The sequence below is a fragment of the Eulemur rufifrons genome, chromosome 16 (assembly GCF_041146395.1).
Source record: "Eulemur rufifrons isolate Redbay chromosome 16, OSU_ERuf_1, whole genome shotgun sequence".
NCBI lineage: Eukaryota > Metazoa > Chordata > Mammalia > Primates > Lemuridae > Eulemur > Eulemur rufifrons.
In genome coordinates, this window is record NC_090998.1 from 69044040 (window position 1) to 69070890 (window position 26851).

General features: G+C 38.6%; 1 protein-coding gene across 2 annotated transcripts in view; it reads right to left on the bottom strand.

Moving 5' to 3' along the window:
- Positions 1–15025: 15025 nt before the first annotated feature.
- Positions 15026–26851, bottom strand: part of POC1B (POC1 centriolar protein B) — a 90289-nt gene continuing 78463 nt past the window's right edge. For both annotated transcript variants that reach the window (XM_069491261.1, XM_069491262.1), the window contains 2 exons: positions 19661–19879; positions 15026–16118 (listed from right to left, as the gene is read on the bottom strand). In XM_069491261.1, the coding sequence (XP_069347362.1) occupies positions 16014–16118; positions 19661–19879 (324 nt within the window). In that variant the 3' untranslated portion in view covers positions 15026–16013. The remainder of the gene's footprint in view (positions 16119–19660; positions 19880–26851) is intronic.

Below are 26851 nucleotides of genomic sequence, written 5' to 3' on the forward strand. Positions count from 1 at the left end.
CTCTTATACATCTGATTTTATTTAAAGGTGGAATACTTGGTAGACAAACAAGCCAGTGTCTCTGGAGCCTTTGAGGGCTTTGGTGAGTCCCTTTGCTTCACAGTGAGAAAGCTGGATCCGTAGGATTGAGGTTGAAGGTGAGTATGCGTACATTGTTTCCAGCCTCATATGTGGCCCCTAGGTAAACAGACCTCCACATTTCCAGGCTGCCAAATTGCCATCTTTCATGGATGATTAAATCCCAATCCCTCCCCAGCCACCTGGGGTCGGGGGTGGAGGAGGGAGGAGAGGTAGAACAACACCACCACCACGGTAAACTCAAACCCCCAGAGAGACAGAAAAAAAGCACCAAGCCAGTTTTCAGGCTCTTTTCTTCCAAAGCTGTCACTTCAAGGTTATGGCTTTAAAATGACAGAGGAGGCAGCTTTCCACCTGCGCCCTCCTTAATGGACACAGTCAGGATCTAGCCTGCCTCTGGAAAGAACAAAAGAAAACCCTGGAACATGAAGCCAGCTGGAGAATTTTGCTCACCGAACAGCAGGGCTTTTAGAACTATCAAGTAAAATTCATGGGAACTTTGTTTCCAATGAGCCAGCAGCGGGGCCTAAATCATATTTGAGTGTGAAAGTGAAACTAATGGCCTGTTTTAAATTCCCCAAGTAGAGTTTCCAAACCCTGGTGGTGTAATAACAAGCAAACACCCCACAGATGAGACAGTTAAGTAAAAGCCACTGCCAAACCCAAGGATACATCACTGAGGAGGAAGAAAGGCAAGTAGTAGTTCCTTATTTTGTTAAACTTCACAGTACCCAGGTCAAGTAAGCCATTTCCAACACATTAGAAGAACTTGGATGTGAATACTTTGGGAAAGGAAATCGTATGTCTCAAGTGGTTTTTAGTCCAAGCCTCTGTGTTCTTATTCATCTATTAGAGCTATTAATACTTGACTCAAAAGATAGTTAAAAAGATGACATGAGGTCAGATTTTCAAGTCCTCACATAGTAGACACCTAAAGGCAATTTGCTTTCTCCTTTACTTCCCCTGTTCTGACTCCTTGTCAGTTGGTTATATAACCAGCTCGTGGTGTTTCTTTGTTCACCTTTCCTTTCCCGGCACGGTCTTGAAAACTCACACCGAAGACAGAAATTTTGTCTGATACACCACAGAGGCTGTGCACAGTGGGTGTTCACTGGATATTTGTTTCTTACCTGCAACGAACTGCTTCACTCTCTTCTGACTTTTCCTCCCTCCCAATCACATGCGAAGGATGATGGGAAAGGGTAAGATGGTTTTCAATGCTTCAGTGGCCTTTGCCCACATTTACAAACAACATTCCAATGGGAATGGAGCTAAAAGGGGGAAGGTATTTCTTAACATATGTTGACCTAATTAAGGGACAATGCTTGAATTTCCCAACCAGGACAGCATCACAGGAGAGATTACCCTCTAAATGGCTTTTTAAGTATAGTCCCGGCAAAATGTAGGTTCAAAGCAAGTAGATATCCAAGAGGGCATTTTACAGATAACTCCATAAGCTTTACTGAACATAGCTCTCTAATCTGTTGCAAAATACCAGCACCCTTGCAGCTGCCTTATTGATACCATCAGCCACGGGCCAGGAACGTTTAGGGAGATTTGAACTGCTATAGATAGACGTCTATGGACAGATTCAGAAAGACATTCCAGATTACCCACTTTTTCATTTCACAGATGAGCAAGCTGAAGCCGGAGCAGTTATGATCTGCCCAAGATCACAAGGCTAAAGTTTGAGTGAGATGGATGAACCCACCTCTAAAGGCTTCCAGATCTATCCATTTATTTTTAAAAAGTTTATTAAATGCCTACCACATGCCTAGTGCGTTGGAGAGACAAAGAGGAGCATGACATGGTTTTCACACTCAGGGAGTGTACATCCTAAGAGGGAATGAGCGAAAAGAAACAGCGGTACAGCAACGCAGAGTGACGGAGGTGGAGGATACTGTGAGCGCCAGGACTAGGGTAAGGAGAGCGAGGCACCCACTTCGAGTCCGAAATCTAAAGAAACATTAAAAACTCAGTAATCAACATAAAGAATAGTATCAAGATAAAGACAGTGTCATCAGTATTACTGCTTTTTCCTTTTGGCTCAGGCTCTAACATGGCTCAGCAAAACTATGGCTGAACTTGTCTTTATTTAATGTTTTAATATTTTGTTCATGATAAATTTTTGCATTCATTTTGATTGCTTAAAATAGTGCATTAAAATATTCTTTATCTTGATTACTGAGTTTTTTGGTGCCTCCTTAAATCCTCCCCCAAATTTTACATCTTAGACAAAGGCCTCACTTTTGTCTCTGGGAGAATCTGACAGAGGCCAGGGTAGGGCTGGTAGGAAAAGAAGAGCCTTTTGCGTGTGTTGCAGCAGAGGTACCAGGTTTTTCATTCTGGTTCCAGGAGGCCTACGGAGCAGCTCCGCCTTGATCTGTTTTGTCCGTTAACTTTTTTTTTTTTTTTTTTTGGTAATGCCTTGTTGTAGTTCTTGTTTGGAAGAAAGAAATTCTCAGGTTTAAAAATGTTTGGAAAGTTCTTACAATAATAAGAAAATGTTAGATTCAAATACAAAAAGGCCATCACATATATCTTGGGATTTGAGCATCACTGGGGCAGGGGGAAGAGTAAATAGACGAAGCAGACAGGGCAGAAAGGTGCAAAGAGGTGTGCTAGATGCCGATGGTCCCACCAGAGATGGAATGGGTTTCAGAGCTCAGCCGCTTTGCTTTCCCCCATCTGCCTCTGCAGAGCCCTGCCTGCAAACTCGTTCCACAGCACATTTGCTCCCTTCACTAGACCCAGTGGCTTTCATTCCCTCTCTTTGTCCACTGGGGAGAGGGACTACAAGGATAATTTTCAAAACATTATCACGAGAGAGAGAGTCGGCTTTTCTTAGACAAAATGCTTAAGAATGTGGGGAGGGAGGATGGCAGAGCCAGAGAAAGAAAATATCTCAGAAACGATTCCTAAAATTGAATAAATCCAGCTAGACATTTTTCAGGGCCACCAAACTTTCACTTGGCAACACCACCTCTGGGAATTTTTCTTAAGGAAACGGTTGAGGAACTTTGCCTGGATATTCACTGGCAGGACTGTTTGTGAAGCAAAAAGTTAGAAACAAATCTAAGAGCCTCACAATAGCAAATTGGTTATCATTAACCAATTTATAAATAAGAACCAGTGTTGCCTTTCCAGTGTATACATTGATATTGGAAGCTATTGACCATACATTTAGAAGAAAAAGTTCCCATGTTTGTTAAAAAAACTTATTTGTGTGTCCAAATCTCTATCTATCTGTGTGTATCTATGTGTTTAAGATTGGTAATCCTTTTCAGGATGGATTATGGATTGCCCATTCTTTTTGTTGACTGTATTTTCTGATTTTTCTGTAATAAGCAGAATGAGAAGTTGGTGATGAGGAAACAACTAAAAACCTGCTGTTTCTGTGCTATGTGGCTGCTTTAGGTTTTTTTGTGACTCTCAAGATGTCCTGCAGCCTGCTTTGTGTACGCTCAGCCTGCTCTGAGCCTCCTAAATGCTAAAGCAAACCCTGGTAATGCCATAGGTCAGCTATATCACCATCAGTCACACCATTACCACTAAAACTACCCCAACTAAAAATAATGTGATATTTTATCTGTGTGATAATTAATTTAAACTACTTTAATATAAGTAGTTTGCACGTGTAGGCATTATCTCTAATCAACAACTCAAGCAGCAATTAATTAGCATATGAAGCAACCAAATCTAAATCAACTTCTTACAGCTGGTTAGTTAAAGCATCTGGAGTATGCTCCACACCTCAGGGTAGTTAGTTAGCGTAAAGAAATGTTAGAAATAATGTTTTATGGGTGAAGTTGTGAGCTAGCGGTGGTGAGACGGGACCCACCATTGCTCTTGCAGGGGCAAGGGCGTGAATTGGGTGAGCCCAGCTGCCCAGGCCCACTCTGCTGGGCCCTCTTAGCTCTGGGTGTCTCCTCGCCATGCAGGATCCTCTTGCTTGATCCAACTCAAATGCCGCCTATACAAACCTGCTGTGCGTATGTCAACAAGTCTGCTTCCCACTACCCTTTCCTGCAAGATACTGGCTGGCACACACAGTGGCAGAGAGGGAGCTGTCCCGAGCCAAAATGAGTGCTTGTTCCTGCCTGCCTGCTAGCATGTGTCCATATGTTTGCCCTATTTGCTCTGAGACTTGCTTGGATTGTGACACACCAACTGGTTGGGATCAAATAACACCTACTGGCCTGTTAAGAAGAAACTACCAGCATTTACCGGAAAGAACCTCGATAACCGTTTGTTGGCTAGAATGGTTTAGGCCATTTGCTACGAATCAAAATAATACTATTCTTTGACATGTATAATGTACATTGTCTCAGTAGTATATAAAATGGACGTAAAATCAAAATATTTAGAGAATTTTGCTACTTTTATTGATCTGTCGTGTATCATTGAAGATAAAAAGGGTGCTATGACACAGCTGTGAGACAGCCCGTGGCCACCCCTCCTTTAACCAGATTGCTGCCCCGAGTCGCTGCTGCATAGAGATTCTGCTGCTGCCTCTCCCAGGGGATTCTGAGTACTCGTTAGGAGGCCACCTGCCTTGTCTCCACAGTGCGCCACTTCCTGGGAATTGGCTTCTCCAGAATCCGAATTTCCAGCCCCAACGTGGCATTTCTCTGACCATTTGCAACATGTGCAGTATCAATGTTTGGATTGCGCTGGAGAACTCTGGAGGTTAAAACTGATTCATGCAAATGGATATCTGAGTAAGCAGTAGAAACATGACCTAGAATAATCTCATGGTTTGATATCGCATAAACATGTTTCATAATCTGTTTAACAGTAAACTTGATACTTCCTGAATGTGTCTGCCCTAGCACACCCTTTTGTGATAGAAAAGAGAAAAAAAGATCATATTTTTCTTCCCTTTCATATCAAGGAAATTATTAAACTGAGAAAATCTGTGCTCAGATATACACTTTCTTGTGCTTTGCTTTTCACCCTGTGTTTTTTCATCTTGTTGTGCAGGGCTAGAGTGAAAGCAACTTTTATACTTGGAATGGTGGCATTTATCCTCGAATTTATTACTTTAAATACACATGCCTGACTCTGACCAGAGAGAAAAGTGAACTTCACTGATAAGGGGACAAATTGACATTACGTGTCTTCTGATTGACACACTGAGAGGAATACAGCACCACTCCTATGATCTCCCTGGCCAAGTCATAAGGAAACATCACAGGAACCCAAATTGAGGGGATTCTACAAAATAATTGGCTTCCAATCTTCAAAAATATTGAAGTCATGAAAGACAAGAAAAGTTTGCAGAATCATTCCAGATTGAAGAAGACTGAAGAGACAGCAAAAGCAAATGTACACACGGTCCTAGACTGGATTAAAAAACAGGAGAAACAAATCACTTCTGTACATATGGGAACAATAGGTGAATTGGGATGGGTGGATTGGATGGTGATACTAGATGGTGATACTGTATCAATGTCAACTTCCTGCTTTTGATAGATGAATTGTGATTAAGTAAGAGAATGTCCTTGTCTTTTAGGAAATTCTTGTGGGTCTGGGGTATCATGTCTCCACCTTTCAACTGTTTCAGGAAAATAGATTGCTGATAGATAAATAATGATAATGCAAAAGTGGCAAAATGTCAGCAACTGGGGAACCTGAGCAAAAGGTACAAGGCAGTTCTTTGTATTATTCTTTCATCTTTTCTGTAAATTTGAAATTATTTCAAAATAAAACGTTTTTTAAAAAACTATTAAAGTGCATCACGAAGCGAGTTACTTAGTGTTACCATTACCATTATAATGAAACTGCTATCTCCATAACACACACTGCAAATACAGTGCATCTATATCTATTTTGAGGAATTTTGAGCCTCAAGAAACTCTTAGAAATGTCGGGTTCCGATTCTTCTCTGAGGCAGGTATCAGAGCAGAGGTAGGCTTTGAAGGGTCACTCATATCCCAAAGTGACTGCAAAAAATTTCAAACCTGGCCAGGCACGGTGGCTCGCACCCATAATCCTAGTACTTTGGGAGATCAAAGCAGGAGGATCTCCTGAGGCCAAGAATTCGAGGCCAGCCTAAGACACACAGGGACACCCATCTCTATAAAAAATACAAAAATTAGCCAGGCAAGGTGGTGCATGCCTGTAGTCCCAGCTACTCGGGAGGCTGAGGCAGGAGGATCACTTGAGCCCAGGAGTTGGAGGCTGCAGTGAGCTATGATGATGCCACTGCACTCTAGCTCGGGGAACAGAGTGAGACCCTGTCTCCAAAAAAATAAATTTGTTTTTCAGACTCAATATGCCTCTAGGGTTGATTTAAGAGTGTAGCAAGGACTGGGTAATTAGGAGAAGGCCTAAAGAAACTTCCCTATCTCTTTTCCAAAAAGCTTATGAGCTCTTCCTGCATTGCCACAGTTGAAATTCTTGCCTTTATTTTCACATATATCCTTCTAAAAATTCCTGCAGTACATGAAATAAACCAAATGCGTCCCTAATCCTTGAACCCACAAGAATCAAACTAATGGTTGTTACATTCTCCAAGTGTTCTCGTCTTCAGGCTAATGATCTCTAAACATTTAAACCATCCTTATAAGATGGCTTCTAATCTCTTCCTCTCTCTACTTTCCATCCTCTCCCACTGCCTCTCTCTAAATTTCTAGGTCCTACCTCCTCACCCACAATAATCAGCATCACCAGTGAAGCAGATCAAATGGCAACTCATATTGAGCATTGTGCTGTGTGTCCTCCAGCACAGGCAGAACACATTTATGATATCAAACACGTACCTTTCCATTTTTGAACGATCAGAGTAAAGGTTTCCCTACCTCATCAGCTTCATGGAACCCAAGGATTGTTAGAACTAAACTTGTGAAAATGAACTAAAATGTTTGATTGTCTGCATTTTCTTGAAGGGAATGTGATGTGGAGTCTTCTGTTGATCTTCTGACTGGCCCCCTTCATTGGATGAGATCATCAGAAGTCTTGGCTCTTATTTCAATTTATTTAGGTAGTATTGGGAAAAGAAGTAAAAGAAAATTCTAAAATCCAGATAATATATTTATTATCTGAAAGAAATGTAAATGTTCTTATGTGTATCCATATTTTGGCTGCAAGTCATAGAAAACCCAATGGTTGCTTAATCCAGAAGGATGTTGTTTGATGAGGTATCTAAACATGGGTTCAAGTTCCATGTTTTTTTTTTTTTTTGTCACTTGAGGTTAGAAATTTGCCTGGCATTTTCATGTATCTGGGTTCAAGACTGAAAGCCTGAAAATCTTCTTGAGCCACCAGAAGACTTGTCTTCACATCTCATCAGCCAGGGTGGAGGCACGTGGCCAATCTGAGTTACAAGGGAGGCAGGGAAGCGAGTGTCTGGCAAAGGGCAGTAGGATTATCGTGAACAGGCAAAGTGTCTGTTTCAAAGTGTTTAGAATTTTTAAAAATAGAGTATTATTTTATTACACAAGTTAACACATACTTTTAAAAGAAAGTATGGAAAATAGAAAAAAAAAAAAAGATTTCATAATGCCACTATCTACCCAAAGACTTTTCTTGATGCACTATTTTAGCACTGCTCTAATCATATTGCACGTAGAGTGTGATTTTCTTTTTTCTTTTTCCACTTAATATATGATTACCTTAAGGCTCTATAGCTTTTGAAATCTATTCACCATTTTGAAATAAATAATACACTAAAGGAGGCAACACAGAACAGCAGAGAGAGGACTGGCTAGAGAGTGAAGGGATGGTGTTTGTGGCCTTGGTTCTCACACTGATCCATTACTGTATTTCCATTTCCTCAAAATAGAGAAGCATATTCCCTTAGGTTCACCACTCCCGAGTCTACAAGATCATAAGAGTTGTGCCTCGTGACACACGAGTCACCCTGTTGACTTAACAGAGCAGGTGAGGACCACAGAGACAAGAGGACCAGGTGAACTGGAGGTTCTTGCCGCGTGAGACTGGATGTCAAATATAAAATAATATAAGATTTAACATGTAACGTAATACCAGGTTTTCCAATTTTTCAACAAAAGCCAGAAATCTAGATTTTATGTGAAACTGTTTGATTTTTAAATATTGGCATGTAATTTGAAAACCAAACCGAAACAAATCACTGCAGAGGCCAAATAGAACGTTTACTAAGTGTCATGTTGTAACTCCAGCTAACCCAGCAGCCAACTTGATCGACGCTGGGGAAAGGACGTACAGGAGGGGGTTAAGAAGAGCTGCTTATAAGACATGCTGACTATGCAATACCTGACTTGTTACAATGAGTCTAACACATCACATGATGATGTTAATGGTGAATAAACATAGTCTAGGACTTTATCCTCTCTAGTTTTTTATATCGACAGTATAATTACTTCCCATTGCCAACTCCAAAATGCCTTTGGGAATAAGCTGGGCTTTGATGTGCTGCTCTCTTGAACAAGTTTGTGCTGTACTGGAAACAACTAAGTCGGGACCCTCCTAGACCTCAACTCCTTTTACATATATTTTTTCCTGATCACATCTGATTCAACATCAAGGCATATGTCTTTTGCCTTCACCAAGTTTAAGGTGAAAATGAAAACGAAAATGAAGGAAGTCTTAGACAGGTGTTCCCTTGAGAAAGAACTGCCACCCCAAGCAGTTTATTCTTTTCCTCCCACCCTCAGTGTTGCATCTTTAATCTCTCCTTTTCAGAGAAAGAATGATCAACATCATCACTTGCGAGATTCTGGCTTGCTGAATGTGGCGCAGAAAGGGGATTTAACAACTTTGAACTTTTCGTGTGATTTTTTTGCCTTTGACACAGTTGTTATTAGAGTTCTAAAAAAGCAACAGCCCCCTGCAAGAACATCAGGTTTCTAAATGATCCATCTTCTCACAGACCTTGATATTCAATCCAGGTGTAGGAATAAACAGTATAGCCCTCGGGTTCTATCCTCTGGGCTTGGAAAGGCTTCAGTGAAATTCTATAGCAAAAGGCCCAGGCGCTTCCCCTGACTTTCTCTTTGTTCTACTACCTTTTTATCTCTGAAAAGCGAAGGGATTTCCTCTGGGGATTAAGCAGAGGAAACAACTTAAGATAGTGATAGTATTTCATTAGAATTAAGAGATGCAAAGGTAGCCCAAATCCATCTTAAGAAGAAGCGCTTTCCCCCAACCTTGGCCTGTTCCCCTCTGTATCCAGCATCCAGCTGCACCGATGCCTGCCCCACTGAGGTTTCTCACTCTTTTTCCTCTTGGCCACAGGAATATCTGGGGCAAACAGCAGTGATTTCTTAAATAAGACAGAAGGGTGTCTCACCCAAAAGTGATACATGCTGACTTTTTTTTCTTTTGTATTTTTCAAAAGTTTTTACATGCTCTATTTTGTTAACACCAAAGCGTTTTAAAATAAATATCTAAAAATCAATAGGTGCCTCTCTCATCCTGCCATGTCTTGGTTTTGAGTCCATGAAAGGGATCAGAGGGAGGAGACAGATGATTACTTTTCTTAATGATAGATCATAGATGCCACTGTACTAAGAATGAGATGAAAGCAAACAGTTTCCTGTTCACAGACGGCCTCTGGGTTTTCAAGATGTCCAATGTGCTACTCTACAAATTTGTCCTACTCACGCTTTTTATTTCAAACCAAAAATCTGTGGAAGGGTTAAGTCTGACAGTTAAGGGAAAGAATTTGTGTCCAAGCAGTTATACAAATGCAACCCTACACATCCATCTCCTGTCAACACATGGCTAGATAAAAAATATATATATTTAGCTTCTATTCAAAAGCCACTAAAAATTCATGAAACAAATAACACAAATCATGTTTCTATTAGATTTGTTATTCAAATTTTTACATTCTGATTTGTGGCTGACCTTTACTTTAAAAATATTCAATGGTAACCTGAATAACCAAATTCTAAGGTAACCATGTTTTTAATTACTTTTGAAGCAAAACAAGTTTTTTTTTCCTTTTGATTAATGATTAAACTTTTCAAAGAGCCAATAACTTTTCACATTTCTTACTTTAATTTTGTTATTTTTCTTTCACTTACTATGATTGCTTTTTCCATTTTTAGGGAGATGCTTATTTCATACTTTGCTTTGGCAGTATCCCATTTAATTTGACATATTGAGTTTTTATTTTTATTTTAAAACACTTTTTATTACATGTTGGTGTTGTCTCTCTGGCCTAAATATTACTTGGTGGACTTTAAGTTTCCTTTTTCATATTTTCTGTGTGATTGAACATTTTACTATATTTTGTGATTTCTAATTTTATGATATACTCTCTGGATATATGGCGTATAGAGTTTTGACTAATACTTAAATTGTGTGGTCCAGAACATGGTCAATCTTTCTTTTTTGCCTTGGGCAAAGAAAATGAATTTGTTTATACTTCCATGTAGTTGTTCGCACATATGTTAAGTCTGCCTTATTCATTTTGTGTAATTTTGTGTCATGTGAATTAACTAAATTCTACTTATGAAATTTTGATATTCCCAATTAGGTGGTGCACTTTTGCCAATTTTTCCTATTCATGTACTTTTTGCTTTAGAAGTTTAGCATTTTTAGATGTTCAAGTTATTTCTATTTCTTTTGTTGTGAAATCTATTATGAGAAGAACCTCAAATCAAGCTTTTGTTTTTAATAGGAACACATTTGACATTTGATCACAAAGAAAACTCAACTAATGTACTTTACCAAGAAAAAAGTAATTGTGCACACACCCCTTCCCCCACCCTGCCCATTAACCTCTGCCTCTTGGCAAGCCATGGACCTATTTTTCTAGTAAGCTCAGGCTGCAATTGTGTTACCTGGCTGAGTCACAGCTGGGGCTTATGGAGGACAACCTGGCAATTACACTGTGTTCCTAGATTCAACGTCCATTCATAAATCCTCTGGTGCATGAAGTCTAAAACCTCGTGACTTGCCAAGGCAAAAAGTTGTATAAGCTGAAGCATAAATCAACGGTATAATTTCAATTAAAAATCTACTATAGGCCAAACTGTTTTATTATTAAATTCTGAGTTGATCATAATTATTTGTCAATAACCTCCAAATATTAGAATCATTTTTTTCTATCAGCAGATGTCTAGCCAGGGGCAGGTGGTTTATCTTACAATCCTCTTAGTTGCATAGAATTCATGGTAATAACAGCCTCCAAGTTTGCTCTACACATATATGAAATGTTAAGTGAGGATCTGTGCTATCTTGTCTGTAGAGAAAAGGCAGTAAGCAAAGAATATAATACCTGTTCTCCAAATGGTCAAAGGGCAAGGATAGTATGAATTTCAGACAAGTCTTTTTCTTAATGACACATACTTGATCCACATTCCAAACCCTTCCCCCACTTCTGGCTTTTGCCTTGCCTTTATTTAGGATAATTATGACATTAGTCTAACATAGTATATTAGTATACTATATACTAATATATTAGTATACTATATACTATATATACTATACTATATATACTATATAGTATATAGTATACTATATACTATATAGTATAGTATACTATATACTATATAGTATAGTATACTATACTATATAGTATATAGTATACTATATACTAATATATTAGTATAATAGAGCCAAACTACTTTTGGCTTTAAGCGAAGCAAAGAGCAAAGTTCTAGAAATACTTGAATAAATAAAAATGTTTATTTATTCAATAAGTAATTGTCGAACTCCTATGAACCAGACAGTAGGAAATGTCAAGCAATGGAGGGGGATGGAGATGACAGGGAGTCGGGGCATGTCTGCCCCCATAAATGGAGTCCCCTCCACCCAGCCCTAGTTTATTGCTGCCATGGAGGAATGCAGGCCCAATAATTGCAGATCTTCTGATTTCCCAATATAGGCCAGAGATCAGAATATTAACATAAAATCTCCAACTTGTAAATATCAGCAGGTAAATAAAATTTTTTTTAAAATTCTATGAGCCAAGCGAAACAACTCAGCAGCCGGATTGGATTTAGGTTCATCCCACAGGCAAGTGGCTTGCTCTGTCTCTACAGGCAATGAATACCTTATGTTTGTGTTAATATTCCAAATCCTTAGTAAAACCCAGAGGCACTATCATATAAATAATCATATATAGTTAGAAAGGCAAAGCATATTGGATTTACCTTCTTTGTACATTGTAGTTTTTAAGTACACTCTGTAAACACTGATTATTGAATAAATAAAATCTTCCCTAAGCTTATTTTTCAATATTCCACCAAAGTTCACTAATGAACTTCCTGAACTATTTTCTTCTGTACTATTTAAAGGCATTAATCTTCCAGATTAAAATAAGAGGTAATCTATTTGCAAATGGGATGCAAACTAATCTTTGGTATGCTAAAATAATTAATTGGGAGGCCATTAGACCGAGGCAGCCCCAGCACCCTGAGTTCCTATGTAAGCAAACCAAAACCCCACAGAGTAAGCATCGTATCCTAGAAGACCAAATTTAAGCTTAACCAATCAGGAGCCACCAACTAACTTCTAACTAGGTACTTTAGGGTTACTGTTTCATTTGAACCAATCAAATATTTTCTGTCTTATTTCCTCGAACACTTTTTAAAAGTTTTCCTCTCGCCCTCCCTCTGGTGGAGCCCAAACTGTTGCAGTTTGACGCTGTCAGATTCATCAATCACTGTCTGCTCAAAGAAACTTTAAAATTTTAATCTGCCTCAGTTTATCTTTTAACAGGCACATCACGCTAATGAGAAGTTACCTGTTTAGAAAGCCTCTAAAACCTTTACCATCTACTTTAACAACTGGAATTCAAGTCTAAGAGAAATATTTAAGCAGCTAGGAAGACAGCTATTGAGAAACTCTATCAGAGTGAGTTATATTTCATTTGGTTGAACCGTATTCACCATGAAGGAAATGGTAGTATCAAATGATGTGGCTGAAGATTAATATGGCTTCTTGAGTGCTTTTCCCCTATCACAGATATCCCGAGGACTTACCACGACTCAGCCACTCACCTGAAATTTTGTTTCTTGAAATGGGCTGCTGAGGCATTCTGCTCAGGAATCAAGCACAGTTGAAAAGCCTCTTCGGGGCTAGAGGAGGAAAAAATCTGTAGCTCAGACATTGTTTTCATATATTCACACAATAGATGCAATAGATGCCGCATGCCTACTACACGCTGGGAACTGTTCTCAGCCCTAAGATCCATCAATGACTGACAGGCAGAGTTCCAACAGGGCTGAGGGGACACAGGCATGAACTGATATGTGTGTCACATGGTAATGAGTACTGGAGAAATCAAAGCCAGGTCAGGGGACAGGGAGTATTTGGAGGGTCACTATTTCATACAGGGCCCCTCTGAAAAGACAAAGAGTGAGCAGAGGCTGAATGCTGCGAGGTATTCATGCCTGAGGGCAGAGAGTTTCAGGCAGAGGAAATGGCAAGTACGAATGCCCTCAGGCGGGAGCAGTTTGCTTCTTCAAAGGGAAGCAAAGAAGCCACTATGGCCAGAGGGCAGTGAGTGAGGGTGACTCAAAGGGGAGGAGAGGGGAGATGTGGAAGAGAGGTGGGGAGGGGGCAGATAATGTACAGTCAAGTCTTGGGCTTTTACTCTGAGTGAGGTGGGAAGCCATGGAGGGTTCTGAGCCAAAGAGCCACATGCTTTGACTCAGCTTTTCAAGAACCACTGTGGCCTGCTGTGCACGGGTGACAGCAGGGAGACCGGTCAGGAGGCAACTGCAGTCCTCCAGGCAAGAGAGGATGGTGCTTGGGCCACGGTGGGAAATGGAGGTGGTGAGAAGTGGTCCGGTGTTTTACACACTCTGACAAGAGTAGCTGAAGGAATGGACTGTGGGGTCTGCGAGGAGTCACCGGATGACGCCAAGTCTTCAGCGTGAGCAACTGAAAGGAAAGTTGCTATTTTAGTGAGATGAGGAAGACTAGAGAAGGTGATCCTAGCCATGGCAGGGGGTGGAGGTGAAGGGCAGCAGAATTGGTTTGGACATATTTAGAGAAGCTTGTTAGATTTCCAAGTGGGGATGTTGATCAGGCAGTTGGGTATTTAAATCAGGAAAGAGAGGGGCTGGAATCTCATGAAGACCAAGGAGATTCCTCAAATGCTAAAAGTAAAATTAAATTAAAAAGGAAGAGAGTTATATAATGACCCTATTGAAAAAGTTTCAAGGAATTTTCACTCATATCATCACTATTTTTATATCACTTATAAAGTTCTGTGATGGCTGTAAAAGGTACGTGGTGACATCAGCTTGTCAGAAGTGGCTAGAGCTACGTCGGGTTTCTGAAGCCTGGGCCTCGGGTAAGAACATCGACATCACCTACAAACTAGTTAGAGACGCAAATGACTGGGTTCACCGACAGTGAATCAAACTCAGGACATCGGGCCCAGGAAACGGTTTTGTCAAGCTCTCCAGGAGAATTTTATGCACATTAAAGATTGAGTAAACTAGATGATAAAGAAGTTTAGGATTTCCACGTGTTAATCATTTAAAAAGAAAAGGAACAACTTTTTTTTTTAAAAGAAAAATGTCTTTATTGTTTGAAGCATAAAAGAGTAAACAAAAATTGCTATGATATTTCATTTCTCAGTCTTCTCAATGAGGTTATAAAAATACAAAGCTGCTTAGTCTTTGCAAGCTCTTAAAAATGTCTAGAAATTCACACTCAGTATAATATAAAAAAGGCACTTAAAACACATGAGACGATTTTAAAAACCTACCTCATAGATATAATTGAAATTGCTTTGAGAAAAATTTCTAAATATAGACTCTTGCATAAATAGGACTTCATTTTTTTCTTCTTTTCCAAAACATAGAATAGCATTTTCCCCATGTTACCTATAGACATCATAAATATGGCCTGCCTTTTCCCACCTTTGTTCTTGATACAAGTTAATAGAAAAGCAAGCCAAAATTAATTTGTCTGCTTTTCTTCACTTTAATCTTCATTTTGTTTAAGATACAACAAAATTCTTAATTTGTAACCAAGATCTTTTAGAATGTCTGGCTCATTTTCATTTTGCTTCATTCAAATCACAATTCATTTAAAAAAATACAATGATGCAAAATATTTTAAAGTACTTATTATTTAGCTGCCTAAGCAACAATATGTCTGAAGCATGTGTACACATATGTGTGTATATTTAAATTTGCTGTTGCATCATTCCAGCGTTTTAGGATATTGCAAATCACACTAACATAATTTTTGTGCACTGTGATCACAGATTTGGATACAATCCAAACCACCAAGTGCATTCATCTGGGCTAGAAAAGACAGGCATGCTTTGCATGCTTCTAACTCTTCATTTTCCTTCAGGTTGGCCAAAGGATAAACAACCTACACCATGAATTAAATAAAACCCACTGCCCTATGTTATCTATGTGATATTGCCAATTAAAATAAGTGTATTCTTGCTGTGGAAATTCTGTGGTCTGGGGATTTTTATTAGATCATCTTTTCAAGCCATTAGTAAGAAAGGACAGGTTTTTCTGAACTGAAAGAAATATAACAAGTCAGATCAACAATTTATTGTCTGCATGCAGCACGCTGTTTTAGAGGTCAGTGAATTATTTCACCCCAAGGGTGTGTTCACTAAAGAAATGTGTGAATTGCTTTAAAGAATTTCTTGAACATGGTCAATCTGAAATTATTTAACAGCGAAATCCAGAGATTTGGTTACTTTCCTGGCAGGATTTGGCCTATAAATGAAAACTGACATTTAAAATAATATGGGAAAAAATATAGTCACTTGAGTGCTTATCATTTTATTACTGCAATCATAAATAGCAGTGATTTAAATTAGGTCCTTGACATTGATTTGTGTGTTTAAATTAGTCCTCAGATATGCCTTTTCTGCCTTTTGTTCTATTGCTCACCCTTTTAAGAAATGCCATGATAATGAGCGCGCGGTTGTGTTGCATGGAGCATCTTGTACTACCTTCCCGAGTATATGTACATGTGTTCACTTTATCGTGCCTCTGCTCATACTTTTCTATTCAAATTTTCTGTTGGACAGCATTGAAAAGCTTTTGCTGGTTTTCAAGACAGTCTTTCAGTTTATCCTCTGTCAAAGTCAGTCGCTGCTCCAAGATTGAAACAGTCTGCGAAAAGGAGGACAAAATAATCAATGCCCAGTACACTGGTGATGAGGATGACGGTGACAATCTACACAGAAGATCCTTTGTAGAACTGGGACACCCATTCTTTTGCCAAGAAGTTGGCTCAAAAATGAGGCTTTCTTCTGGGTGCTACCACAGGGCAAGGCACTATCAAGTAGTTTAAGGAAAAGAAAAAAATTGACATGTTTGAGGAAAAAGGAGTAAAAGATCAGGCCAGGCTCTATAGACTATTCTTATGCCAGATCTTTTGAAGCATTAAGGCCAGGGAAGGGGCCACACACAACTGCACAGCAGTGTGGGCAGTGGGGGTGCCTGGCCAGGTGCTACTGAAACGTCATCTCTGGTCATTCTGTCACGATCTAATCCATGGCAAACCATACCTCTATCACCCCAGACAGAAGGATGGCTAGATTACTTTGAAAATATCATGACTGCCAGCAGTTCCCTCACCTAGAAGATGCTAATAGTACTTCATAGGGCTGTTAGCAGGATTGGATGAAATGCTTACGCTAGTGCTGGCACACAGGACTTGAAGAATACTATGCTCATTTATAAGAAGAAGGAGTTAGAATACATACAGAACACATGCATACATACATATATATGTTAAATTTGGGAAATTTAAATTTTTTGTGATATTGACTACTTTGCCTTCAGTCTTTTATATCTTAAAATTGTTTTATTACAAAATAAAACATTATTCAGGAACCCACACAAAGTATATGTGTTACTTATGGAATTCTCATAAGAAAAAACATCCTTATGACCATGACCCAGATCAAGAACTAGAACTCTGCCAGCCACCCCAGAGAACCTTCTTTGTGCCTACCACAATCACCTCCCCTGCCCTCTCTCCAAATCAGCCACTACCCTGACCTTTAGAGCAATCACTTTCTTCTGTTTCTTTACGGTTCTGTTTCTTAGGTGTACATCCCTAGGCACTATAATTTTATCTTTCCCATTTTCAAGACTTTATATGGTATTTAAAATCTCTTTTAATCTATAGGTGCCCACCCTCTCCCTTTCTTTTCTTTATAATTTGTCTGTTGACAGGCTCAGGCCATTTGACCAGTAATGTTTCCACCAGTCAAGATTTTAGGGATTGTACAGTCAGGGTGCAGTTCAGCCCATTCTTGCATCCTCTGTATAGCCTACAAGTTGGCAGCGGGATTCAAAGGCTTGATCAGGTTAGAACCCTTGGTAAGACCACAGGAGGTGGTCTCTTCTTTCATTAGAGGGCACATTAATAATGTTTGGTTGTCTCTTTTAGTGGTGTTATGGTGATTCAATGCCTAGATCTATCAATTCTTGCGGATTGCAAATGATGATATTCTAATTTTATTATTTAAAAAATTATTATTTGAGATAATTTATAAACGAGACACTTCCCTCATCCACTATCTGGTTACCCAGTGGCAGAGTTCATATAGGAAAGGCAGGATATATGTTTGGTTATCTTACTCAACAAGTTTCAGGATAACAAATTGATTCCCTGTCATCCCCTGAACATAACCAATTTTTAAAACAAATATCATTTAATAGCCTTTGCTTTCATATTCCATACTATAGATAATGACTAATTAAAAATAATAGGCATGCTGATAATACTTTCTACCATTTGTTAGTGCCTACTATGTGCCAAGCATTTTGCCAGATACTTTCACACCTTATCACATTTCACATGCTAACGTTGTTGATACAATCATTATCAACACCTTCAACACTGGTTAACTCCATTTGTTTACCATCTACAATGTAATTTCACTTTAATTTATTTCTAAGTATAGTTCAGTAGAGATAGCTATAAACACCCTGTCACTTAGTCAGGTGATGTTAAGTCATCTGTAATTAAAGTGAATCAGAACATATTTATTTTACTTGCTGCTTGCCCACAGATTCACTGTTCTCCTTTTGCAAGTATGCTGTGTGCCTGCTTTTAACCTCTTTAATACGGAAGAGCAATCTATGCCTTCAAAATTTAAAAAAAATCACAGCGAAATTCATTAAAGCTTAAAGTGATTTATACTTTGAATTAGGTAAAAAGGAGGAGAAACGGGTAATGAAGCTGAAAGAGTAGGGAATGGAAAGAGTCATTTGGGCGGGATCCTAACGAGGGCCTGACACTGAAATGACAGTCTGGGTGAGGAAGTCATGGCAATGTGGGAAACAAGCCAACTAAAATGAAATTTGGCACGAAGGTGAGAGGGCAATGGCCTTTAAAGGAAAGAAATGTCTCACAAATACAGAGAAAGTCACCTTTTTCACAATATTATGAAGGGAAAATGGGTGATTTTAATATGATTTTCATTGTGCAAATCCTATGGTGACTTCCAAGTTCTCACATGGCTCTTTCCCACAATCTGTCAGGACCCGAAAACTATATACATGCCTCTTAACTCCAGAGGCCCTGAGATGGTATCTACAGGACAAAATACTAATTTAATTAGTGGTTCTAAACACTGCTGTACAACAGAATCATATGGGGTGCTTATAAGACTGATGTCAGGACCTTATCCCAGACCAATGGAAATGGAACCTCTCGAAGTAAGAACTGGGACATGTGTATGTATTTTAGCTGCCCTGATGATTATACTGCACACACAGGGTTGAGCACTGCGTTAGGTGATTTCTATGCAAGAGCTATTTCAACTTGAAATATTTATTCTGGATAATTAATTGACATCTCTCTAGTTCACAGTTTAGACTCTCTTTCTATATAACTTACAACAATATCCATTCTGACAAATATTTGTATCCTCATTCTACACATCAAAGAGGAACAAGAGAAGACTTCTTCAAAGGGAACAGTGAATCAGAAAAGCTGAAACAGAAGCATTTGGTGCATCCATTTCAACCAACATACCACCTCCCTCCTCACCAAGAGTTTACACCTCCTCACCAAGAGTTGGAAGACTTCTGGTACATTACTTAAGATCCACTGTATTCCTTCTTTGCAAAGATAAATTGGCCTCAAAGGACTAGGTAATATTATAAAATGGGAATGCAAAACCATCACCTCTGGAAAATCACTACATCAATGTGAGAAGCTTTGGAATGAGAGGAAGTTATATATTGGACAGTGAGAATATTTACAAAGTGAAAACTAGGAACACAGGCGATATTTCACACTAACCAGAAATGTTTACTCCCAACACATTTTTCTTATGGCCTTAAGTGAATGGCCTATCTGAGCACAACTGCATCACAAATTCTAAGGGCAGAAAATTACTAGAACCAAGACGTTGGTAGATAGCACGGAGTACCATTCATAGCCCACACTGCTCCCTTCTGGCCTTGGAAGTCAGAGCTAGCACAGTGTGTGTATGTGTGTATTGTGTGTCTATACATACACACATACATGTGCATGGTTAGGGCAGCTCAGCCTACCTTGCTATACTGATTGTCACCTTGAGTTTGCCTTGCTAGTGAAGAAAATTTTCCCTCTGCTCTGTTAGTTCTGCAACCTGCTATAACCAGGATTGTTTTGTATATCTTACCCCCAAGAGCAAAGGATGCCAACCCACCTGTGTCAAAACATTGAGCTGCTCCATAATATGCTCTAAAGCATCAGTCACAGCAAGTGGTATGCTTCGTTGACTCTCAGAGCGGAGGTCACTCATGTCTTCTGTTTTCTTTTTCGTCGTTTTTGGTGAACATTCTGGTGACATTAATGAAGGGTTCAAGAAATATCTGCAGACCTCCTCACTCTTGTCTGGCAGAGTTCTACCAGTGGTTTCTGTAGTCTTTAACATCATAGAAAAGACAGGAATAACTAAATTTCCCAAACTTTAAAATAATGTGTGCAAAAATTATAAATATTCCTCTTCTAAAAAGCCCATGCCTACATTTAATTGTTTACCCTCAATTATAACAAATTATGGATATTACAATTATAATAAGGAAACAAAGCTAACAGAAAATAGAGAAAATTCACAATTTTCCTTGATTTTCTTTTTAATGAAATACACTTTGCACACATCTGCCTGAGGAATCAGGTATTCTACCATTAAAAAGATCATTGCATGAAGTTTAATTCTTTTTTTTTTTTTTTTATATATTTTTTTTTGAGACAGAGTGTCACTTTGTTGCCCTGGCTAGAGTGAGTGCCGTGGCGTCAGCCTAGCTCACAGCAACCTCAAACTCCTAGGCTTAAGCGATCCTACTGCCTCAGCCTCCCGAGTAGCTGGGACTACAGGCATGCGCCACCATGCCCGGCTAATTTTTTCTATATATATTTTAGTTGTCCATATAATTTCTTTCTATTTTTAGTAGAGACGGGGTCTCACTCTTGCTCAGGCTGGTCTCGAACTCCTGACCTTGAGCGATCCACCCGCCTCGGCCTCCCAGAGTGCTAGGATTACAGGCGTGAGCCACCGCGCCCGGCCTGAAGTTTAATTCTTAATTTAAAAACAAACACATCCATTAGGGTAACTATTATCAAAAAAAAGAAAAATAACAAGTGCTGGTGAGGATGGGGAGAAATCGGAACCCTCATGCATTGCTGGTAGGAATGTAAAATGGGGCAGCTGCTGTGGAAAACAATTTGGAAATTCCTCAGAACATTAAACAGAAAATTACTGTATGATCTGGCAATTCCACTCCTAGGTATATATCCAAAAGAATTGAAAGCTGGGACTCTAACAGATATCTGTACACCAATGTTCATAGCAACATCATTCACAATAGCCAAAAGGTAGAAACTACCCAAGTACCCATCAACAGATGAATGTATAAACAAAATGTAGTACAAACATACAATGGAATATTATTCAGCACTAAAAAGGATCAGAATTCGGACACATGATATAACATGGGTAAACCCTGAAAACATGCTAAGCAAAACAAGCCAGACACAAAAGGACAAACATTGTATGAGTCCACTTATATGAGGTACCTAGAATAGGCAAATTAAAAGAGACAGAAAATAGGGTAGAGGTTCCCAGGGAGCAAGGGGAGAGGTAACGGGGAGTTATTGCTTAATGGGTACACAGTTTCTGTTTAGAATGATAAAAAGTTCTGATGATTTTTACACACATTGTGAATACTGTGAAAGTACTTAATGCCAGGGAATTGTACACTTAAAAATAGGTAAAATGGTAAATTTTATGTTATGTATATTTTACTACAATTAAATAAAAAATAAAAAACCCTCCAAACATACAGCAATGAGCTATCTAAAAATAAAATTAGGAAAATAATTCCATTTACAATAACCTCAGAATAAAATACTTACTAATAAATTTAACAGAGGAAGTGCAAGACTTGTACACTGAAAACTACAAACCATCACTGAAAGAAATTAAAAACCTAAATAAATAAAAAGACATCCCATATCCCACGTTCATGAACCATAAAACTTAACATTGTTAAGATGGCAATACTGCCCACGTTGATATACAGATTCAGTGCAATCTCTATCAAAATCCCAGCTCCCTTGCAGAAATTGACAAGCTGATCCTACAATTCACATGGAATCCAGAATAGCTAAAATAATATTGTAGAAAGAATGTTGAGGACTCACACTTCAAAATTTCAAAACTTACTACAAAACTATATTCAATAGAATAGAATTGAGAGTCCAGAAATAAACCCTTCCATTTATGGTCAACTGATTTTTGTTAAGGTTGCCAAGACAATTTAGTGGGAAAACAACAGTCTTTTTAACAAATGGTGCTGGGAAAACTGGGTTTCCACATTCAAAAGAATGAATTTGGGCCCTTATCTTACACCATATACAAAATTAACTCAAAATAGATCACAGACTTACGTGTAGGAGCTAAAACTATAAAACTTTTAGAGGAAAACACAGTAAATTTTCCTGACCTTAGATTACACAAAGGCTTCTCAGATATAACACCAAAAACACAAATGACAAAAAATTGGACTTTATTAAAATTAAAAACTCATGAACTTCAAAAGATACCAACAAGAAAGTGAAAAAGACAACCCAGAGGATAGAAGAAAACATTCGCAAATCATATATTTGATAAGGGATTTATGTGTAGACACATTAAGAACTCATAACAATAAAAAGACAAATAACCCAATTTAAGAATGGGCAAAGGACTGAAAAGACATTTCTTCAAAAATATACAAATGGACAATAAACCATAGATGCTCAACTCCATTAGCCATCAGGAAAATGCAAATCAAAACCACAATGAGTACACCCATGATATGCTGAAATAAAAAATCTTATAAAAATGTATAAATTAATTTCAAAATATCACAGAAAAAAAAAACCCACAATGAGATACCACTTAACACTCATTAGGATGACTAAAATAAAAAAGATAACCAATAAAACATGTTAGTAAGGATATAGAGAAATTAGAACCCTCATCCATTGCTAGTGGGATTGTAAAATGCAGCCACTCTGGGAAAGCTTGGTAGTTCCTCAAAATGCTAAACATGGAATTACCATATGACGCAGCAATTATACTCCAGGGTATATACTCAAGAGAGCTAAAAGCACACATCCACACAAAACTGGTATATGAATGCTCACAGCAGCACTATTTATAAGGGCCAAGAAAATGGAAACAACTCAAATGCCGCAAATACTGTGATAATGAACAGCTAACCAAAATCATGATGATGATTATTTGCCCACAAAAAGGAATGAAGTACTGACACATTGACACATGCTACAACATAGATGAGCCTTGAAAACATTACGCTAAGTTAAAGACATGAGACACAAAAGACCACACCATAACTTTATTTATGTGAAATGGTCAAAATAGACAAGTATATGAAGAAAGACTGAGATCAGTGGTTGCCAAGGGCTAAGGAGAGGGGAGAATGTGGAGAGATTGGTAATGGGTATTGGGGGTAATGAAAATGTTTTAAATTTATTTGGGGGATAATAAAATACTCTAAATTAGATAGTGGTGATAATTGTACAACTTTGTGAATATACAAAAAAAAAATCATTGAAATGTATACTTTAAAAGGGTGAATTTTATAGCACATAAAATCTCATTAAAGCTATTACAAAAACAAATGAAACACAAATATATGCCTCATAAAAGTTTTTTTTTTAAATCTTAATCAATTTTGAATTTATCATTATCACTTGGGATATAAAGGTTCCTAACAGAGGTTACCCCAAACAACGAAAATATACTTCTGATGACAATTAACACATATAGAGCTTATTGTGTGCTTGGCATTGTTTCAAATGCTTTACACATAACTGATTTAATCCTCACAATAATCCTATCAGGTAGGTTTTATCTACTGTTACTCCCATTTTATAAATAAGGAAATAGATACAGAAAGGTTAAATAGCTTGCCCAAGGCCACACAGGTAAGAAAGGAAAGATGTATAAAACATACCAATCATAAATCTAAGATGCCAAAATACTCTGTGTCCTGCAACTTTGGGATCAAGGCCACTGTTTTCCAATTCTCCCAATCATTTCTTTCTTTTTTTTTTTTTTTTTTTATTTCATCTTATTATGGGGGATACAGAATTTCAGGTTACATATGTTGCCCATGTACCGCCTGTCCCCCCCAAGTCAAAGCTCCAGGCGTGTCCATTCCCCAGACAGTGTGCATTGCACTCATCATGTAGGCATACACCCATCCCCTCCCCCCACCCCCCACCTCAGTCTGATATCCGCCAATCATTTCTTTATTAGGAAGATGAAAACTTTCAAGTTTCCCTCTGTGATAGTCTTACTGATTCACCATTTATTTAAAATAATAAAAACAAACTCAAAATCTACCATTCATAATATGTCTAAAACACATCTTAGTATCCTACTTGGCTAAGTGTATCTGTTCAAGGTCTTTTCGGTTGTTCACTCCACAGATATTTCCGGAGCTCCACTCTGTGCCAGGCCCTATTCTAAGTGCTGAGGACCCAGCAGTGGATAACACAACATGATCCAAGACCCTGCCCTCCTGAAGCTCACATTCTGGAGCCTTCATTCAGTCATTTGATAACTTACTTAACTTTTCTCCCTCAGAGATTTATGAACATCTATATTTTTGTTTTCTTGTCTATCAGGTTATATTTATTGTATCTTGAAAAACTGTCCTGGTCTCTGAGGAGCTACGCTCTGTAGCCTCAAATTTCCCACTTCTGAGATGTGCCTGATATTGTTAGAGTATACACCTAAAATACCCGAGGGCACATGACTTTTTAGGGTATGAAGCGCCCATTAAAATCCATACCTTCAAAACAATCCCATTAATATCTCTTTGAATTACTCAACTTCACGTGAAAAGCTAAAATTGTACTAAAAATGTCCAGAAGAAAAGCTCCTAGCAAGGGTAGATCATGGAAGAACAAGTTAACATAAAGGATTTTTAATGTTAGTCATTAGCCATACCCAGAAGCATCTATGACCAACCACCTATTCACGCTCTGAGCTAGGGGAACTGAGAAAACAACACACAGCACTTATTTACATGGGTCTCCAGCGGGCAGCAAAGGCGAAAATGAAAGCAGTGTAAAGGTGAGTATGGACATATAAAGGATTCACCAAGAAACCTGTCTCATGACCACAATCTGCATTCTTGAACCTATAGAGGCAGCCACCTCACTCCCTGGGGACGACATACGGATGCCCATGTACAACAACCATCTTCAACCCAAAATAAATAATGCTTACTCAAGGATAGGCTTTTTTTGTTTGGTTTTTTGTTTTTTAAACATCGCTTCTTCTCTGTCTGCGATGGCTTTCTCTTCTGTCCTAGCATGACTGCGTCCTTTTGGACCTGCAAATTTCAGCTTAATCATCACATCTTCAGAAAAGTAGTCCCTGACCACCCTATTGAAGCTGGGCCTTCCATTCTCCAGCATGGCATCCTGATGTTTTCCTCTGTAACTGATCAGAATTTGTATTTAATATTTGCTCCTTGTCTATTGTCTGTCTCCCCAGCTAGACTATACTACGCCTACTCTTCCCACCACTGTATCCTTTGGACCTAGCATCATGTCTGGTACTTAGCAGAAACTTGAATATTTTTGAATATGTTAACCACTTACATGCAGATTTTATTACTGTTCTCGCAGATGGAAACCAAATTCTTTACAACCAAGAAAGCTTTTTCTTTTAAAAATATGGATCACAACATACCTAAGTATGTACATACATGGCCACAAATATTATTAATCATATTGTAATAACAGCTGCAGCTCGTCTTGGAAAAAGGCCCAAAGCTAATTAACAAATCAGTCATTGAACCCTCAGGGTTTGCAGTCAGGGTGGTTAGTGAAGAAAAGACAACAGGAACACCGGCAAAGAAAAGATTTAAGACCACAGACAGTCTAAACAGTAAAAGAGCTCCAATAAAGCCTTAATAATGGTTTTCTTGTTTGGGAACAGCAAAAAATACATTACTATCATATGTCATTTGGAGATGACATTAAAAAGGGAAAAGGTTATGGGCAGAGAGGAAAAAAGAGTACTAGATCTGTATCCTTCAACATTAGCCAACTGACATATCTATCTCTCTGTCTCTCAAAGGTATTGGAACCTAGATATTATCAGATTCTTTCCCACCAACCAACCCTTCCTTTGCATTTTGTCTGTACAGAACAGTGAGATGCACAGCTTGGAAAAGTTTCAGTGCACTCATTCATAAAATTTTTAAAAAACTGAAATAGGAAAAAATATGATGTTTAAGATACTGGGCTGACAGAAGTCCAGCAAGTGAGTCTGCAGTACCTGCTTCTCCCAATACATTGAGGTCCTCTCCTCTTTCAAAGTTGCTAATAGGGTTAGCTATTCAGGGTTTTGTTTTGTTTTTGTTTTTTTGTTTTTTTTGGTGAGACAGGGTCTTGCTCTGTTGCCCATGCTAGAGTACAGTCATCATAGCTCACAGCAACCTCCAACTCCTGGGTTCAAGTGATCCTCCTGCATCAGCCTCCCGAGTAGCAGGGATTACAGGCACTCATCATCAAGCCCAGCTAATTTTTGTATTTTTTGTAGAGATGGGGTCTCACTATGTTGCTCAGGCTGGTCTCGAACTCCTGGACTTAAGCAATCCTCCCACTGCAGCCTCCCAAAGTGCTAGGATTACAGGCATGAGCCACCACGCCCGGCCTAGTTTTTGAGTAAATGCTTACTGAGCACCTACGTCATGCTAAGTATTCATATTTACCAATGACGCCTGCTTTTGAGGATTCTCTATTGTGGTGGGAGAATTAAAAAAGGGCAGGGCCTAGATCCCCCACGAGGCCGGCACATCTCTGGCACCTTCTTTCTCAGGTACCTCACATTAGTGCATGTGACACCTACAGGACCCCGCATTTGTTGAACTGAATTTAATTGACTGTCCTGCATCAGCTGAGCCATTCACAGAAAATAAATATTAGTAATTTGACAGTATTTGGAGAGAAACATACACCAAGGTTAAACCAGGCCATTCTCTGCTGAAAGTTAGAACCTTAAATGCCTCCTCAGAGGCACAATTAGGGAACAGTACAATCATATATCACCTAACTGCAAACCACTTCTTGATTTTGATCTCCTAAAAGTGTATTTAATGGTTTCTCATTAAATAACATAAGGATCACCATAAGGATTTTCTGACAAATGTGAAAGCAAAAGTAGGCATTTCACATGTAAAGGTAATCGGTGACTTGAACTTCAGATATATTTTTAATGTACTGGTTAAAATAAGTCAGTTTTGGTTTATAAGTAACATTTTGAGTCTTGGTTTAATTCTGTAAGTGGAGAACAAGTAGATGAACGACA